The sequence below is a fragment of the Erigeron canadensis genome, chromosome 9, assembly GCF_010389155.1.
Source record: "Erigeron canadensis isolate Cc75 chromosome 9, C_canadensis_v1, whole genome shotgun sequence".
NCBI lineage: Eukaryota > Viridiplantae > Streptophyta > Magnoliopsida > Asterales > Asteraceae > Erigeron > Erigeron canadensis.
The window spans coordinates 2,216,710-2,234,879 of record NC_057769.1 but is presented as its reverse complement, the minus strand read 5'-3'; the positions used below and the strand labels follow the sequence as shown (position 1 = coordinate 2,234,879).

Below are 18,170 nucleotides of genomic sequence, written 5' to 3'. Positions count from 1 at the left end.
TGAACTTTAAAACTTATATTTTGTTATGAAATAACTATTTGGTATTATTTTTTAGTGGATTATAGGTGCATTTTGACTATTTTCATTAAATTATAACAAGTTTTGAAGAACTTTTATAAAAGAAAAATAAAACAAATTAAAAAAAATATAAAAAAATTAATAACTAAACATTATGTACCATTTAAGTAATTAAGAAACATATAGGTATGAAACCAGCAATATCATGCAAACGTTAGGTACCATTTCAGTAATTAGGAAACGCGATATTACATATTTACCCCTCACGTGCAAGTCACATGGGGGAGGTTTTAACGGCCAGCTGACGGCGTTAACCTCCAGTATGGTCCGAGTGGAGATTTGCATACGTTGGGTATGATTAGCGTAATTTCGAAAGGAAAGGTATGAAACCAGTAATATGACGCAAACGTGAGGTACCATTTCAGTAATTAACTCTTTGATTTATATAGGCAGGGAAATGAGTTTTGGTTTTTAGTTCTGGTGGGTTTTTTGTTTGGAAAAATGATAAATACATAGTCGTTGACTCGTAACTTTTGACTCGACTCGAAAACCTGATTTTTGATTCGTGATTTAACTCGTAAGAGTCAGGACATTTTTATATACTACATAATATTGTATAATTTATATATATGTGACGTATTTATAAACAAATAATAAGTTGATTATCTTAATATATTATCAAAATATCACATATTTGATACTTTTGAGTCATTATTTTACGGTTTATCTCCAAATTCATACGAAAATGATCAAAAATACATACACAACATACAAAATAATGTAAGCATAAATATGATATATGGTATATAATCATATTATCGAACTAAAACAAACATAAATTTGTGACTCGTATTGACTCGTTCACAATTACATCGCGACTCGTAAGAGTTGGGAGAAAAAAGAGTCACCCAACGAGTCGCCTCGTTTTTGGTATAAACGGACTCGATTCGTAAGAGTCAACTCGTGGCTCATAAGAGTCTAACAACTATAGATAAATATGTATCTTACTAATAAACAACGTAAATTTCTTCAACAATCTTTTACAAAGAACTGAATATCTTGAATATCTTTCCAACCAATCATAAGTAATTTTTCCGAAAGATATCATTTTCTTTTTTATTTTAATAACTGTCAAGATCCAATTTTTAATAGAATTACTTGTCATTGGGGTGTTATGCAAAGTAGTCAATTTTTAACAATGTCATTTTTTCTTTGAGAAGTAATATTTACATACAAATGTGGCGAATGAGTTATAACAATGTTATACACATCTAACACAGAGAGCAAATCCTTTAGAGCGTTATCAGGAGTTGATTCGACATGGTCGCATCCGTGTGGGGTATTAGTTATTTATCTGTTGTTGCCCTTTAAAAAGATAAAATTACTACTAAATTATTATTATTATTTTTAAATATCATTTTCTTTAATATAATCAAATATCTTTGTGTCATGCTATCTACATTTACTTCGCCTCTCATCAATCCTATTACTGCTTAAGACGATGGCAATGGTCTAGGCATGACCATGCCTAGCAGCAAACATCGCCGCCAAGGTTTAGGCATGGGCTAAGCATAGAGGCTTTAGGCAAAAAATTTCGCTTAGGCATGGAGTGTTGAAGTGTGAGAAAAGTGACCGTTGAAAGGTAACGGGTATATTATTTAAATATTTTGACCGTTCCAGCTTTTGTAAAAAAAAAAAAAAATACCCTTACTTAATTTAACATCTTCATCACTTTCACCCAAAAAACACTTTCATATTTCACTTTTATCTTCCATCTTTCACCCAAATCATCATAGATCCAAAAAAATCACTTCCATCTTTCGCACCCGCATCTTCAAGTCTCGATCTCAAGGTTTTCGTCTCTCGGCTTAAACGGCTAATCGTGGCCGATCTCAACCTTTTAATTGTCGTAATGTAGTAAGATGATTAATAAGATGAATGTTGTTGGTTATTAAGTTGTTAAAAATATATTTAAAAATACAAAAGTAAATTATTTGAATATAAGGAGTCATAGTTGCCATGGGTTAAACATGATAAACATGAAATGATGTAAAAGTATATTATTGATGGATTGCTAGGCATTGCTAGCCCATTGTCCTTACCTTTCCATAAAAAAAAAGTTCCATTATGCACCTTTCCAAAAAAAAAAAGTGTATTACTCTCCTTTTAACATAGAGAAGAATGTTAGTATGCTACTCCGTATTTCCTTCTTCTGTATATATAAGTTGACTGCTTTCATAAATCTCTACTCGTTATTGTTATCGTAATGACATTTCCACTGGTTATTTATTTTCTCATTTCTTTTTTAAATTTCGAATAATTCTAGCGGTCATTTGTAGCTCGCGATTATACTTATTTGGTTCACTAGTTCCATCCAAAGATAAAAGTTTAGGCAGCCTCATCTACTTTTCTAAGGTTCTATTGAGATGAAATCCCAGCAATTCTCTCGTCGACGCTGAGACACATCTCTTATCGTCAGTCTCATGCAACTAACACATTTAAGACGACTACTTGCAGACCAAAGTACTGGATCTTTTACATGCATCACTCTCGTTGGAAGTTGGTTTTGTTTCATACCTTGTTTCAATGCTTTAAAACCTCTCATAAAACTTGTAATAACATTCAGCAAAAACATAAAACAATGAAAAACAAGAAAAGCCTAACATACATTTAGCCACTCAACAAAATCGACTCGATAGTATTCAAACCAGAATGTATATCATGAACAATAAAGTTCAGACTGACACAGAGATAATTTGACACACCGTTGATGTACCCAGTAATATTCAGGGTAACCAGCCCATAATAACCAAATTTATTACTCCCGAAACTCGATACTTCTACATTCCAACAGAATAAAATCGGAAGCTTTTCAAACACCGAACCCAAAAACTGCCCTTATCTTGTGAAAGATTAGATCCCGCCATCCTCTCTCGGTGTTCTCCACAACAGTTGAATTCCCATACCTGCATTAGACGAATGATTTTTTAAGGTGTGCAGCACAAAAAAAAATCTTGGTAGAGGTAGCAAAACCGGAAGGCAGAATGCAAGATATACTGAATCCAGGACATAGAACAAGCTGGAATCATGTTATATTTCTTAAGGCATCTACGTAGCATATAAACAACCAAAACTTCTTTTAGATATAATAAGGATGTAAGCTTTTGAATGAGCTCTGGCAAGAACCAGTTGATCAATTGAAACAATTGGCATGTTCTACTTTTTCACGAAATTTTGACCCATTTTACTATTTTGGATTAGGTAAAGAACAACACATGTTGGCCTGTTTTGATGAAAGGGCTAAGACCGGCCCCTCTGCTGAAAATAAAATAGATAAAATCTTAAATGAACCTGTCTTCCTCCGGGACATCAGTCTGTGTCAACTTCACGACTGTCACGCCAGGCTCTGGCTCTTCTAAAACCAACCTCACCTGCAGAACAATTAGAGAATTAGACACACATTATTGAAATAAAAATCAGCTAATGATGGAGTTGACTTTATCATTTCTTTGAACATGACAAGAAAGTAAAACATCAACTTCAATGAGTAAAACATACAAGGCTGATAATCTACATAGACCCACTTTATTACACAAACATAAGCAAGAAGCTGAAGTTAACAATCAAGTTTTTCTTTTCTGTATTCTCCATTTGAGTGCCATTACACTTGCGGAAAGAACAAGCAGAAAAATAATACGTTCAATATCAATCGTTAATTCCTAAACAGCCATAAGAACAAAAAAAAAAGTGGCAGAAAGAAATACATGTCCACCTAAGAATCACATTCCTTTTTTTTTCTTTCGGTCATATCGACTGACAACTTATTTGTCGACTAAGCTCAAATCATTACTTCCTTAGCACAAGTAAGAAAAATCAGTGGGAGTTAGAATTGCCATATGTGACAGCATCCCTTAAAAGATTACTGCAACTTTTATATATCTAGCTGATCAATTTCAACTTCCACAAAAATATGTTCAAATCACTACATCGTTCCTTCAGACCTCAAAACTCCCCTCTACACTTGAAAGGTGTTAAACATCAAAACATTTGATGAGATCACTAATACATGGTATTAAGTTTCAACACCTGGTTCAACAACTGCATCAAGCATATGTTTTTGAAATAAGAACGGACATTACACTATCACACTTTAATCATCACTAACTATAGAACTAACATTACACTATCACATTTAACCATCACTATCTATACACCTACAAACCATGTGACACACATAACCATTAATTGAAGTAAACTCATTTGGACCCTACTATCCTTCCATACCATTACCCTAACTTTTGCCTGGTTAAGATCAAGAAAAATGAACTATTTGACTCATCCTTTTTATCGATCTAATATGATCAAACATCCACAATAGAGGGAGCCCAGATATGTATCTAGAAAAGATTATTTGCAAGGTAACTAAAAGGGTGTTTGGGATTACGTTTTAAAGTGAATATTTGATTATTACGTTTGCAAAACACATATAACCTAAAAAAATGTTTGGATGGAAAAGTGATTATTTGCTATGAAAACATAGTTTTGGAAAAGCATGTACATACATGCTTTTTCAACACACAATTTTGAAAATGCAAAATTTATTTTCACAAAAGCAAAATTTATTTTGATAAGGCAATAGCAAACACCCTCTAATTATTAGAACAAATTAAATCGCTAAATCCCCAAGATCAGCCTACTTTTCTTTTTTTATTTCACATTAATCAAAATGATGCTACCAGACACTGCAAAATCTTCCAAAACCTGATCCATATCATATCTTTTTCAAATTCCCCCAAAAGAAGCAATTCACTGATAGGAGCAAGAATACTAATTATTAGTACAAATTGAACTTATCTATGGTAGAACGAGAGTACGTAACTAATAGGTTTTTAACATCTAGACACATATGCACACTGAAAACATATTTGTTAAACTATCCATACTATCTGCATATACATAGTTACATGCACATAAACAATTAAACATACAACACAAGAAGTTGCATAAACATCAATAAGTAAACAATCAACAAGCACAAGTATATCTTTTAACAGCATGCAAACCAAAAAGCCAGTCCATATCTTATCTAAACAACACAAAATCGAATAGCTTACCGTAGAATGAAGCCCATCAGGCCAGTTTCCAAACCTCCATTTCTGAACAATCAATTTCCCTTCCACCAACTCCAAATTCGACCCAGTAACCGACCCATCAAAAATACTAATCTCACCACCTACTTCCTTACTTATCTTCGCATTACTCTGCGTAAACCCTTTCCATCTATTCTCATCCATCAATATCTCATACATATTCATCGCCCTACAACTAAACTTCTCACTCATCTTTATCGTCTTAAACCCTTCTTTCCTCTTCTCCTCCACCTTCTTCACCGCTGCAGGCGGCGCCGCTGCAGGTGTCGCCTCCTTCGCCACCTGCACGCTTTTCGCGCCTACTTTCTTAACCTCCAACTCCTCCTTAGCTGGCCCACCTTTCGCCATAGCCTCAACGAAAACCCGAACTTGTTTCAACACAAATTCTTTCCCTTTAACCAAAAAAGCATCTTTCAACCTCCTTCCAAGAGGCCCCTCATCCTTAACAATAACCCGAATATCGGGATCCTCATCGGCATTCTCATCACTAATGTACGGAATCTCAACAACCCCATCAACAATTAACAAAGATTTATCATTATTACTATCTTTAACTTCACCAATCCAATCAAGTTTCAAACTTAATTCATACCCAGGTATTATTTTCCCTTTTCTTACATTAACATAAGCTTCCCCTTCAATTTTATCAATCTTTTTAGTCTTAATAAACAAATTACCTTCACCTTCAAGAATTGTGTGATCAGAAAGCAGCTTTGATAGCAAATCTTTAGACCATTGCATACAGTCAGTTTCAGCCCAGTGCCAGTTGTGTACGTTGGCCCCATCTGGTCTGTCTTCTACAATCCATCTTTTGTCACCTTCGCCGTATTTGGCCATGTGGGTCTAGTGCAAGATTGTGAATTTGTGTGTGAAAAAAGTGTTGCGGCGAGTTGGGGTTTGTGGGTGAGGGATATAGGGAGGATATATGTATGTATTTGTGCGTGTATGTGTGTATCTAGAGGTTTTGAAAGAGTAGGAGAAGATTCGAGAGATGGGAATATGGAAACCCTAGATCTGTTATGGAAAGTTAAAATATTTGGGGGTACCGGCTTATGGAAGGATCTAGAAGATGAGTGGGTTGGGTTTGGTTTGGGTTTGAGTTGAATGGGTGGTCGTGGTTTGGTAAACTATCTAATGAGTCTAACTCACTTTGTAAAGGAAATTTTTTTTTTTGAATGATCAACAAAGGATGATGACAATGATAGAGGCGTGGACTAGGCCTATCTCATTTTAGCAGTAACACTCTCATCATATGAGAGGCATGAAAACAACATTAGAGAATAAAGGAACCATTATTGAGAAAACTTTGAGAAAGATAAATGATTTGATATTTAATTTTTTGTTTTTGTTATATAATAAAAAAAATATATAATTAGATGAGACATAGAGTCATTGTTGTCATTGGTTATGCATAAAAAAGATATGAAATGACATGACAAAATATTATTGGTGGATGGTTAGGCATGCGAAAAACATTAGGTGATAATTGTCATTATCCAAACACAATCATCAAGTTATTTCGTACAGAACAATTTATTGACGAAAAGTCACTCTTTAATTGTCCAATTCACCCACATAAATCTTAAGGCGTCCCGAGTTGCTTCATATCCAGGGAAAACCAAATAACATGTCTAGCTGTAGGCACAACGACACATTTATTGGTAATAATATCAATAATCGACCCTGGTTACCAAAAGATAGAGAATTTCTTAGCATTGACTTCCATGCCAATTGAGCTAAGGTCCATCGACGTCAACTCACTAAACGTGAGTGGTAAAACTTATTTACATCCAATTTTTGTATTCACTATATTGTTTATAGTAAAATTAGATATCATTATTGTGGTTGTTGTTGGGCGCCATCTTTAAACTTCTAAGATGGAATCAAACATGGTGAAATTAGATATCATTATTGTTGTTGTTGTTGGACGTTATCTTTAAACTTCAAATATTGAATCAGACATGGTGGGGGGTTTTGAGATAAGTTGATGATCTTGAACACTAAATTAAAATGAAAGGTTAAGATTTAATGATGTTTTTTAAATTATAACACTTAATTTTAATTCAAGAGTTAAAAAACATTCAACTTTATATCAAAACTAGAATAGAAGTGTTGTTTAGTGTAATTTAAAACATTGTAAACATTAATTATATGATAATAAACCGCATAATATTAATATTTTAGTTTTGAACCCGTCCTGAAAATATTTTTCAGGCGTATCTCTGATCAAGTCCAGCAGACATTTTGCCAAAAAGGTAAAGAGTTTGGAGGCCCAAACTGATGTGGCCCTTTGCCAAAAGTCCAAGACCAGGAAAAGGAAATAAAAAATAATCGACGCCTGAGAGATTCGAACTCTCGCGGGGAAACCCCATGTACTTAGCAGGCACACGCCTTAACCACTCGGCCAAAGCGTCTTGATGGTTACCTCTCATAGCTTTATTTTTATATACCGTTGAAAACACAAAGTCAATCATTACTCTCTTTTTGCTAATCTTGGCACCACAAAAACACTTCTACATGCCCATATCATCATGTTAATTAATACTCGTATATATTTAGGGGTTGTATATGAGTATACTTTTATGTGTTTTTAGGATCAAGTTCACAAGCAATGATGCAAACCTTTTTCCAGTTGTTACTCACAAAATTGATAAAGGAGCAAACAAGATACAAACCTTTTCTCATTGTATTTAACCTTTTTTCAGTATATGTAAATAGTATTGTAAAATGGCTTTGATGATGGAAACAGCCATTCTTTTTATGCCTTGTAACATGTGTTATTTGACTTGTTTCTATATTTCAACTTGGGAGCTCAAACAAAACTAGAACTTGGAGAAACTCAAACAAAACTTACTTGATCATCATCTCGACTATCGAGTTATTAAACGACCTTGAACACGACACCTCACCTTCTCATTTGATCTCGATTTTACAATATTAATATGTTAATAGTTGTATAATATATCGTTAAATAGACTTTTTTAAAAACATATTTGCAAATTAGTCTTTTTAATCAATTTAGAGCAGAGTTCTCTTGGCCTTCACACTAGCTCAATCCTTCCTGATCATTTTGCAAGACTATCTGATCTCTTGAATGCTAATAATGCCAATGCTGAACGGTTCATACATCCCGTCTTATAAGGACATATGGAAGGAAATGTTAGGCTTTGCTCTAGACTGATTCAATGGTACAATAAAGAGAATGTTTGCCCATATTGACGACGGGACCACATTCTTGAAGTCCTTTACTAAAAAACCAACTGAACTGCATGTTTGAGTCTGATCCTAAAGTTGATGCTTGTGAAAATTGGATCTGAGTTTTCATTAGAATGTCCCTCAACTACATTCATTAGGTTACCCGCTACCGTTGTCAGTTTAATCTATATGTTTAATTTCATACACATAGTTAAAACAAGATTAACGTAGAGCTGGTGATATGGGCAAGGTTAATGGGGCAAATTAATATTTTTACGTTTTGAAGACTTACGACTTACTTGACCTATTCCGTTTTTAGCTTAAACCTTTCAAAAGAAAAAGTTAGTATATACTTTAAAGATACAGCAGCACCCAAATTGTCCCATTTATAGGTAAATAAGTCGATATTTATCACCTCTAATAAGTGGTAAAGGCCAAACATATAAACATCAGAATGGATAAAATATAGTTCACATCTTAATGAAGAATCAAGCAGGTATCAAACTATTAACGTATCATTGTCAATTGACAAAATGTGAAAAACTAGAGCCTGTCTTAAGCTCATTTGGTCGATATGCTTATAGTTCGTAAACTGCAGACTGTGTTAAAATCACATTTTATGATATGACTATTACATGTAGATATAGTACTTAGTATAGAAAAAACTTGTTGAGCATTTACTGCAAACAAAATGGGATAAATGAATAGAACTATACATAAGCTTTGGTATTACTTGTATGATTTGAAAATATATATATGAGCAAGAATTTGCAGGTAAAAAGGACCGAAAATCATACATTATTTTGAATCATTTCTCTAACTTCTTCTATCACAAGCCACCCTTTATGGCCTCCGATCACCTCTGCTTTCATCTCCCCGTCTTTCCACAACTACACAAATTAAATGCAACATTTAGCTAATATGGACTAAAATTGTATACTAAACATAAAGTACATTCTCTATAACACAACTGAGCATAGCTCAATTGTGAACCACATCCGCAAAACATATGGGCCCACTGGAGGGACTTTCGGAGATACGACACAAAAAATCTAGATAAAACTCACCTGAATTGTTGGCATTTTCTGCATTTAACAACAATACAACACAGTTAGTAAGAAAAGTATGTTTCATTCATAAAATTAACAAGAAGCTTTCATGTAATTTAACGTTATGGAACTTTACGTACAGAGATGTTTCCACGTTTCACAAGCGTTTGTGGCACCTTGTTCACATCCACACAGTAAATTTTGAGCCTATTCAATAATTCAGATGTTAATCGCATGTTAAGCATCTAATTCCTCTGATAACTAGTAGCTTTCTAACCATGTAATGCAACATAACCAAAAGGAAACACAAATCTATAATCTTTGTTTGTATATTATAGAAAGTTACTTGGTGTCAAATTCTGCACCCAATTTCTCTAACTTAGGCTTCAAGTAAATGCATTTTCTGCACCAAGCAGCCATCCTACATAAAAACACAACAATTCACTCTGCATGTTTACCCACAATCTTTAAAACTTCCAATACATGACCGCAAGTACTAATTCATATGAGCCGATAATTCGTACACATTATATACTATCTAAAGCTAATATGTGACATGACAAAGTGATCAAGAAGAATATATATACCAATCAATGATGATGGGTTGAGAAGCTTGTTTTGCTTTCTCTAAAATGAGTTCCAAATGTTCAACATCATTAATAGGTTCCATTTCTACAAAAGCTGGCCTTGAAAAGTCCCACAAAGCTTCAACTTTACAATCTCTTTTCATGGTTTTCTTCCATTGATGATCCATTTTCTTTCCATCAAAACCAAACCCATAAGTTTTTATCAAGTTTGAGCAACACCCATTGCTCCAATTTGGTTGTTGTGCTTGTTGTTGATCTTTGTGATGGACTTCTCTATATAGAAGATGAGAATTTGGAGATAAAATTGACATTTTTTCTTTTTTAGTTATGTATTTTTTTTGCTTGTTTTTATGAATATGAAATTTTTGAAAAGATAAGATATTTTAGGCCTAGAAAAGACTTATTGAAATATATTTGAGAATTTTTTTTAAGTTTTAAGGATTTGTTGGCTTGTGGGAATTTTCTTGAATTAAAAGGGGGGAGTGTAGAAAATTGAAAGAATATAAGCTTATCCAAAAGATGAGTTGGAGATTGAATTTCATATAAATTCTGGGTCCATAACTTTAATCAACCCAAAATAGATATTTTTCCCCCTTTACAAACATTAACAAAGTTATTGGCTTTAATGAAATTTTTTGAAAAGTTGACTTATATTAAACTTGAGTCTTGTATAACTGAAAAATATCATATTACAAAGGTTTCTCAAAATAAAAGTACTACCATCAACTAAGTGGTTATGAATTATATATTATAATTTTTATTTTTTTTTTGTAAATATGTAATTGTGCATTGATACTTACTCGTTTATTTTTTTTAAATAAAAATATAAATTACTCACAATTTGTATGTGCAATAAAGGTTAAAAATAATTTGCAATTTTTCTTATATCTCCTTTTCTAAGTTGAAATTGCTATATATACAGAAAGTCTGCAAGAACCATTATGGTTTTTTTTTAAAAAAAATTATATTGAACATTAATGACAATATAAAAGGCTAACAAACATTCTTGATTTTAGATTATTATTATTACACTTGGAGCCTATGGGCTTGTTAATGGTTCCCTCGCTCCTACTTTGTAGATGGCCCATATATCCATAATAACCCATCTACTGGAGTCTGAATACTTATCCATATTTAAAAGCCCAGAACGATACTTAGTTATCCGCGATGTTTTAGTTTTCATATTCAGATGCTTCCTAAATGTACATCTTGCATGTTAAAAATAATACCAGGAAGGCAGTAACAACTAAAACCAAAGTTTTCAGCTAGTAATTATTGTCTGTTTTAATTACATCACATTTTAATGAGCCCGTTGTTAAGTTTACCCAATTTCTTGCATGGCCCATTTATTCATGTTAAACTGTGAAGTCTTTCACAGGGCACCTCTCCATATTCAAAAGCCCACATATCTTTGCTTTCGATTTCTGAATCGATTAGTATAAATTTGCAAAACAATGAACAGATATACAAATATATACTCCATGATTAATATATAAGGAGTATTATTTATTATTTATGACTTGCCATTTGATGCATGTCGTCATGCGTGTCTGGGTTTAAGATGGCATTATGGCAAACATCAATGAAGATTAATATTGAAATAAGGAATGATTTTTACGGTACTAATTTTTGACGATACACCACCAAATATGTTTTATTATATTGTACAATACAGTAAATTAAGCACAGGTCATCATATATATTACTACTAGCATCTTCCTGATAAGGCTGTAAACGAACCGAACGAACACAATACCTTGTTCATGTTAGTTTATTTAACTTAATAAACGGTTCATGAATAGATAAATGAATATAATGTTGTGTTTACGAACGGATAAAAGAACAAAATGGCTTGTTCATGTTCGTTTGTGTTCAAGAACGAATGTAAGATCAGGAACACCAAACACCATGGTGTGCCGTGGTAACTTTGCTGTTGGAGTGTTGGACAGTATGGAAGATTAGGAACATATGTCTTTTCACTTTGCAAATAAATAAAGTACTCAAAAGTGTGAGCTATCTTTGGTTGTCGAACAGATGCGAAATAAAACTTTCGGGTAAACGGGTAAACGCAGATTCTGAAAAAAACTTTAAAATAAAACTCTACATGTACCTTTGGAAGTACTGAATTCTTCGTAGAAATTCCTTTGTTACGAGTATAGTAATAATTGTAAAACGGTCAATGTTGTTCGAAAGTTTGGTTTTATGATCAATACAATGCTAACAAATGTATTAATGAAACACTTCATGTTCAACAACTAGAGTTAATGATAGTTGACAAAAAGTCTCCAGCTAGTATGATGATTGTGTTGATTTATATGCTCAAAATTACTCAATATAGTAAATTATTCGTATGGACAACTTTATAGCAAAAATTTATTAGTTTCGAGTAAATGAGAGAATACAAAGTTCAGATATATTATTCAAAAACTCAATTTTTTGAAGACCCAAAAAAGTTTTGGAAAGTGAATACTTGCAATTAAAATGTTTGCGACTTTAAGGTTGGTATTTTTTGAAAAATTGACTGCATCAATTACATCTTTTATTACTCACCAAACAGTAGTTGAACATTCAATTTCATGGTAATTGATTGGATCATCATCCATACATGATACATGCATCTAGAAACAAATTAAACATAGTTTAAACTAAGATAATCATTCATTATTTTTTAATTTGTAAGTATATATAACTAATGAAAATCAGTTAATATATACGAGTATTGTGGATAAGTGACACAAAACAATAACAAATAGTCAAAAACAAAAGGAGAAACATCTATTTTTTTATAATATTAATTTCTTAGTCAAACCTTAACATCTAATATAATGAGACAAAGCAGCTCCCTAATCTAGAAAAGAAACAAAGGAAAAACAAATAAAGATATGGTCAAAAAAAGGCAAAATCTTATATTTACATATGCAAGCATGCGAATTGCATTTCTATGGTTTTTTTTTTTTTTAATTTCCCTTCCTTCTCATTTGTTTAATTAGTCAAAAACACATGGGCCAAAACAAAATACTTGACGTGTTTATAGTACTACTAATGGTGGCTAGCGCCGGTGGCTAGCTGTTGGCGAGGAGTGGCTGCAGCAGTGGTGGTGGTAGTGGTAGCGATTCGTTCACAAGATGGACACATGGTTAACGTGGTAGCCGGTCTTTGCATGTAGAATGGTTGAGAAGTCTTTAAGGCTCGTAGTTCTTGAAGTTCTTTTTGCAATCTTCGATTTTCTTCTGTTAGGGTGTCACAACATCGTTTTAAATACTCACAATCGACTTCGGTTTGCTTCAATTTTGTCCTGTGATCAGTATAATAATACTTGTTATATACTTTTTAACTGGTAATTCATAAAATTTTGATTGTTTGTGAGAATATAAAAAGATCAATAACTATTGATGTACCTTGCCCTTCTGTTTTGAAACCAAACTTCGACTTGTCTTGGACGTAGATTCAATTGCTTTGCTAGAGCTTGTTTTTGTTTCTGCATAAAGTTATCCAAGAAATAAATAACAAGTGTCATTTTTATGTAGAATTGACATTAAAAATGAAAACATCTCTCTAGTAATGTACACACTTGTATAGATACGTTTATTGAACGAACTTAAATTTGAATTAATCAAAAATCTTAAACTTTATATAGCTAGCAAATGTAATGCATGATGGAGAGTGATAATACATGGCATAATGAGATGCAACATTTATCATGTCATAAAGTTAAACATTCATATAAAGTTAAGGTTAAAATAGTGCAAGTTTGTCGGACTATTATAATACATCCCACAGACATATAATCAATGACTAGTACAACATAACATATGGTAATTGACAAAGTAGCACCGGATATTTACTCCTTTCCATTCTACACCCAAATCATTTATTTCTCTAGTACTTGTTGATGTAGTGTGTGAAATATGTGATAGACATTATGGATTTTTGGCGGAATACATTCTTGTCATCTCCAAAATATGATCACACAAGTGTGGACCATTGGTTTCTTTTTAAGGTTTTAATGCACATACACAAGGATTATCTTGAAAATTCAAATATATATCTAGAAATGTTGGATTTTAACCAAATTTAAAGCTTAAAGTCACATGTAAAATCATGAGTTTGAAAATCACACTTATCCTAGATATCCCATAGATATCAAATCTTATATGGATCAATGAAATTATAGAAACCCATCATAATTTATCCAAGATTTCAAAAATAAAACATACTAACAACAAAACACAATTCCTACACTCGAGGTATAAAGGAAAAATAAAACATACACTTTCATAATCTATATCTATAATCTATAACTAGACCCTCGCTCTTTAAGTAATTAAGAACTTAAAAAGACTATAATACCCATTCTTCTTTTACATCTTCTATATATCACATACACAATTTGACTAAAATACCCTTAAAAAATTTCAACCCCAAAAACTATTATCACACACATATAACAAAACTCTTATAAATGACCTTTGAATTGAACGATCAACATAAAACATGTTATATTTAATTTGTTAGTGTCGACGCAACGCGCGGATATTAAAAAAAATGCACATAATCTTAAGTTGCTTAGAACGAGTTCTTGAAAAATGTTAAACTAAGTCTAAAGGACACTAAACATTTTCCTAGACCGACAAATACTTTTAAAATTAAAATGGAACCAAAAAATAGTTCAAAATAATATAAATTGTCAAATAAACTAGCTAGTAATTTGTACATTATAATCCCAAGATAAAATCTTTTGACTTTATGAACATGCAAATGATTCTAGAGAGAAGAGACTTACAGGATTAAGGGTACTGTGTTCTTTAAAGCTATCTTCAAGAAAAGAAGATTGTTCTTTGGTGAGTCGGAGCTTTTTCCGGGTCAACCCGTTTTCATCATCATCACTAATCATTGAAGAAGCTCTTTCACAAATAACATCATTCACTGTTGTTGTTGCTAATTCTAAGTCTGATGATCTTTTTCTTGAAGATGATATGCCACCTTTATTGAATATCGTTGAAAACTCCATCTGAAACGACGACGTTCCACTGTTGCTGTTGTTTGGTGATGACTCATCTCCGGCCACCGGTTCTTCGCCGGTTTCTTGATCAGATTGTGCCGCCATTGCCTTCACCGGTTTGGTTTGTGAACCCGGTTCAACTATCACTATAACAAAAACAAGATAGTATAAAAATTAAAATTTGTGATGCAAGATTTATAAATATCTGTGACATGTACTGCTTTATATCAAGAACAAGAAAAAGAACCATAATATTTTCAAAGTTACTATAAAGTATTTAAAATATCTAGCAAAAAAAATTTCATTTTAATTATATACCAATAATTGCATATTATAGAAAAATATTTGTTTTCAAGTAATGTTTAGACTCATGAAAAATATTCAAAGTTACAAAATATTTTTCTCTTTTTTTGAAAAAAACTTTCATACCAATACCAAGAAAGGCAATAATAATAGTAAATTATAGTAATATTTGGGTACAAATAATTAAAGACTACTTATTTCAAAAAAAGAAACAAATATCATAATGTTTTTAAAGTTATAAATTTCACTCTCTTATACTAATAATAGCAATTTATAGACTTATAGTAACCCCAAGAAGATATATAGTAATTAATCATTTAGCTATTATTATTGGTATAAAGAAACAAGTACATGACAAACATTTATATAATCTGGAATTAATAATTAAGCCAATTCAATTATATATTTTTTGTTATACATATATGGGAAATATATATAGAGAAAAAAAAAAGTTAACTAGTTAGGATTTTTACAGTTTTTTGAGAGCCATGGGAAGGACCGATGAGAAGTCGACGCCGGTGGTGGTGGTGGTGAACGGAGGACCGGCGAGAAAGGAAGGAGGTCAAGTTGCAACGGCGGTGAAGAAGAATTTTTCTCATTTTTTTCTTCAGTCAACAACATGTTTTTGAAATGAATATGATCTTGATGAAGAGTTTGAAGATTTTTGTTGGCTGATGATAAGCCCATGCAAAACCCTAAATCTTTGATAATATTATCATTATTGTTGTGATTTTTGGTATGATGATCCAATAAATTAGAAGTAGAAAATGGTTTTGGAGTATCACCTAAACTCAAAGCAAGCTCCATATTTTATTTTCTCTCTCTAGAATTTAATAAAAATCTGTAGTAGTAGTAGTAGTGACATATGGGATGGGAAAGAAATATATCCAAGGACAAATGAGACTTATATAAATAGGGTTTTAGGGTACAGTGTGTACGTATATAGAATTTAATTTTTAATTTATTGGTTTTTCTTTTTAAAAGTGATCATAAAGTAATGAGGGGTATGTACCGTCTGTATTGGTGGCATTTGCATACCATGACTACGGAGAAAAATTATTTTTTGAAATTATTCATTTAAGTATAAAAAATGATAAATTCTTTTAAATATAACTTAAGTTTTTTTCTAAAAATATAAGAAAGTGATATGTATTATCCATTAATTTTTTTTTTTTAATTTGTCACTTGATTTTGTTATCTTTCTTCATCTAATAGTTAAGAGGATTTTTAAGTCATTTTTTTTAAAAGGATTAATCATTTTCCTTTTAAGTAATTATGAGCATGGATTCTAAGGCTATCTCCAATGAGGATGTTTTTGGGTGCCCTTAGGTGTCCTTAGGTGCAATATTCTTTGGGTGCCCTTAGGTGTCATTATCTAAGAGCATGTTCTTACTTGTCCATACCTATTATATTTATGTTTTTAATTTGAGGTAAAGGAAATGTAAGGATTTTTGTATAGTTGGAGATAAAATTATAAGATTTGAAAAACTTATAAGGATATTTAAGGATTTATAAAGATATGATGTGACACCTTAATGACGTCTTATAATTGGAGATAGCATAATTAGTTTATCTATTTTAATGTTATTGAAAAAGTTATAAAATGGAAAGTATAATAAAAAGGTAGGAACACACGGCCCAACAAGAAAGACGAGGACAAAGACAAGTCATATTATATATATATATATGGCTACCACTACAAAGAGAAAAAAATAAACTTATCATTTAATCTTGATCATTGAAATTCAAAGTTAAATTAATCTTAACCATTAAAATTGAAGTCAAACTTTTTTTTTAAACATGGTAACTAATTTATTTTATTTAATTTATAATTTATATTAATGGTAACATATCAATTAGTCAATTTCTACACTTGCTGTCTTCGTAAAAAGCATGCAAAGTCTTCATGTTGTATGCATCTATTTTCAACCAAATTTATATATACATAAAATTTCAATTTTATCCATGTACAAAAGTGAAAATAACAAAATCCCCCGAAATAACAAACGATTAATTATGAAGTTGGTGTAGTTATATCACTATCTAATAAAAAAAAATTTAACTTTTAACTTTTTTATTTATTATAAAAAAAAAAATTAAGTTTTAAATTTTAGTTTATAAATTAGCATTAGTTCATTAATATATAATAATAATAATAATAATAATAATAATAATAATATATCTAATATAATATTTTTATTATAGCAAATATATAATATTTTATATATTATATTAGCATTAGTTTGAACTTTTAACTTTTGCTATCGATAAGATGCAATAAAGTATGATAGTTGAAATTTTATATATTATATATTTGATACAGTTATTTTTATGTATAATTTTTTACCTAGACCTATAAATAAGTTCTATTAGGATCGGGTTGACACGTTGAAAAGTTTCTGACCCCGAACCAAAGTTGAGTCGACCCAATCGTCTCGATTAATACATGGGTTGACATGTCAAACGAGTTGTTTTAGGTCAAATGAGTTATTTTTCGTTGACATGCCAAATTGGTTGGTTTTGGATCAAATGAATTGTTTTGAGTAATGTGGGTTGATCGGTCGAATGTGTGATACCCATATAAACTTTTTTTATTTGGTCATCCAATGTGTAAAAAGTGAGGTTTGCTCTTTAAGTTTAAGTTAAATGGATTGTAGGTTATTGGATCAAATGAGTTGATGGGTCAATGTACTATCAACATTGTATAAAATTTAAATATTTTTGGGTTGACGGGTTAACTTACTGACCCAAAAGGTCAAACCAACCCAAAAAATCAAGTTGATGGGTTACCGCGTCTAGATATCACAACTCTAAACTAACTATATATATTATAATATAAAAAAATGTACAAAGTTGATGATAATTT

The 18,170-nt window shown here is 31.6% G+C and overlaps 3 protein-coding genes and 1 non-coding gene across 4 annotated transcripts; all 4 read right to left on the bottom strand.

Annotated features, from left to right (window-relative positions):
* Positions 1 to 2,660: 2,660 nt before the first annotated feature.
* LOC122581895 (activator of 90 kDa heat shock protein ATPase homolog) lies at positions 2,661 to 6,294 on the bottom strand. Its single transcript, XM_043754212.1, has 3 exons — positions 5,133 to 6,294; positions 3,370 to 3,449; positions 2,661 to 2,984 (listed from the first exon to the last, which is right to left on the bottom strand). The coding sequence occupies exons 1-3, from the start codon at positions 6,003 to 6,005 to the stop codon at positions 2,891 to 2,893; spliced, it is 1,047 nt and encodes a 348-aa protein (XP_043610147.1). The 5' UTR covers positions 6,006 to 6,294; the 3' UTR covers positions 2,661 to 2,890.
* A 1,206-nt stretch (positions 6,295 to 7,500) lies between these two features.
* TRNAS-GCU lies at positions 7,501 to 7,582 on the bottom strand. Its single transcript has one exon. It is a non-coding gene; the product is annotated as a tRNA-Ser (tRNA).
* Positions 7,583 to 9,039: 1,457 nt separating this feature from the next.
* On the bottom strand, positions 9,040 to 10,422 carry LOC122581852 (thioredoxin-like 3-1, chloroplastic). Its single transcript, XM_043754158.1, has 5 exons — positions 10,000 to 10,422; positions 9,759 to 9,833; positions 9,553 to 9,619; positions 9,431 to 9,448; positions 9,040 to 9,253 (listed from the first exon to the last, which is right to left on the bottom strand). Exons 1-5 carry the CDS (start codon positions 10,308 to 10,310, stop codon positions 9,155 to 9,157), a joined length of 570 nt encoding a protein of 189 aa, XP_043610093.1. The 5' UTR covers positions 10,311 to 10,422; the 3' UTR covers positions 9,040 to 9,154.
* A 2,385-nt stretch (positions 10,423 to 12,807) lies between these two features.
* LOC122582705 (homeobox-leucine zipper protein HOX11-like) lies at positions 12,808 to 16,111 on the bottom strand. Its single transcript, XM_043755130.1, has 4 exons — positions 15,778 to 16,111; positions 14,783 to 15,147; positions 13,398 to 13,477; positions 12,808 to 13,294 (listed from the first exon to the last, which is right to left on the bottom strand). The coding sequence occupies exons 1-4, from the start codon at positions 16,109 to 16,111 to the stop codon at positions 13,039 to 13,041; spliced, it is 1,035 nt and encodes a 344-aa protein (XP_043611065.1). The 3' UTR covers positions 12,808 to 13,038.
* Between the last annotated feature and the right edge of the window lie 2,059 nt (positions 16,112 to 18,170).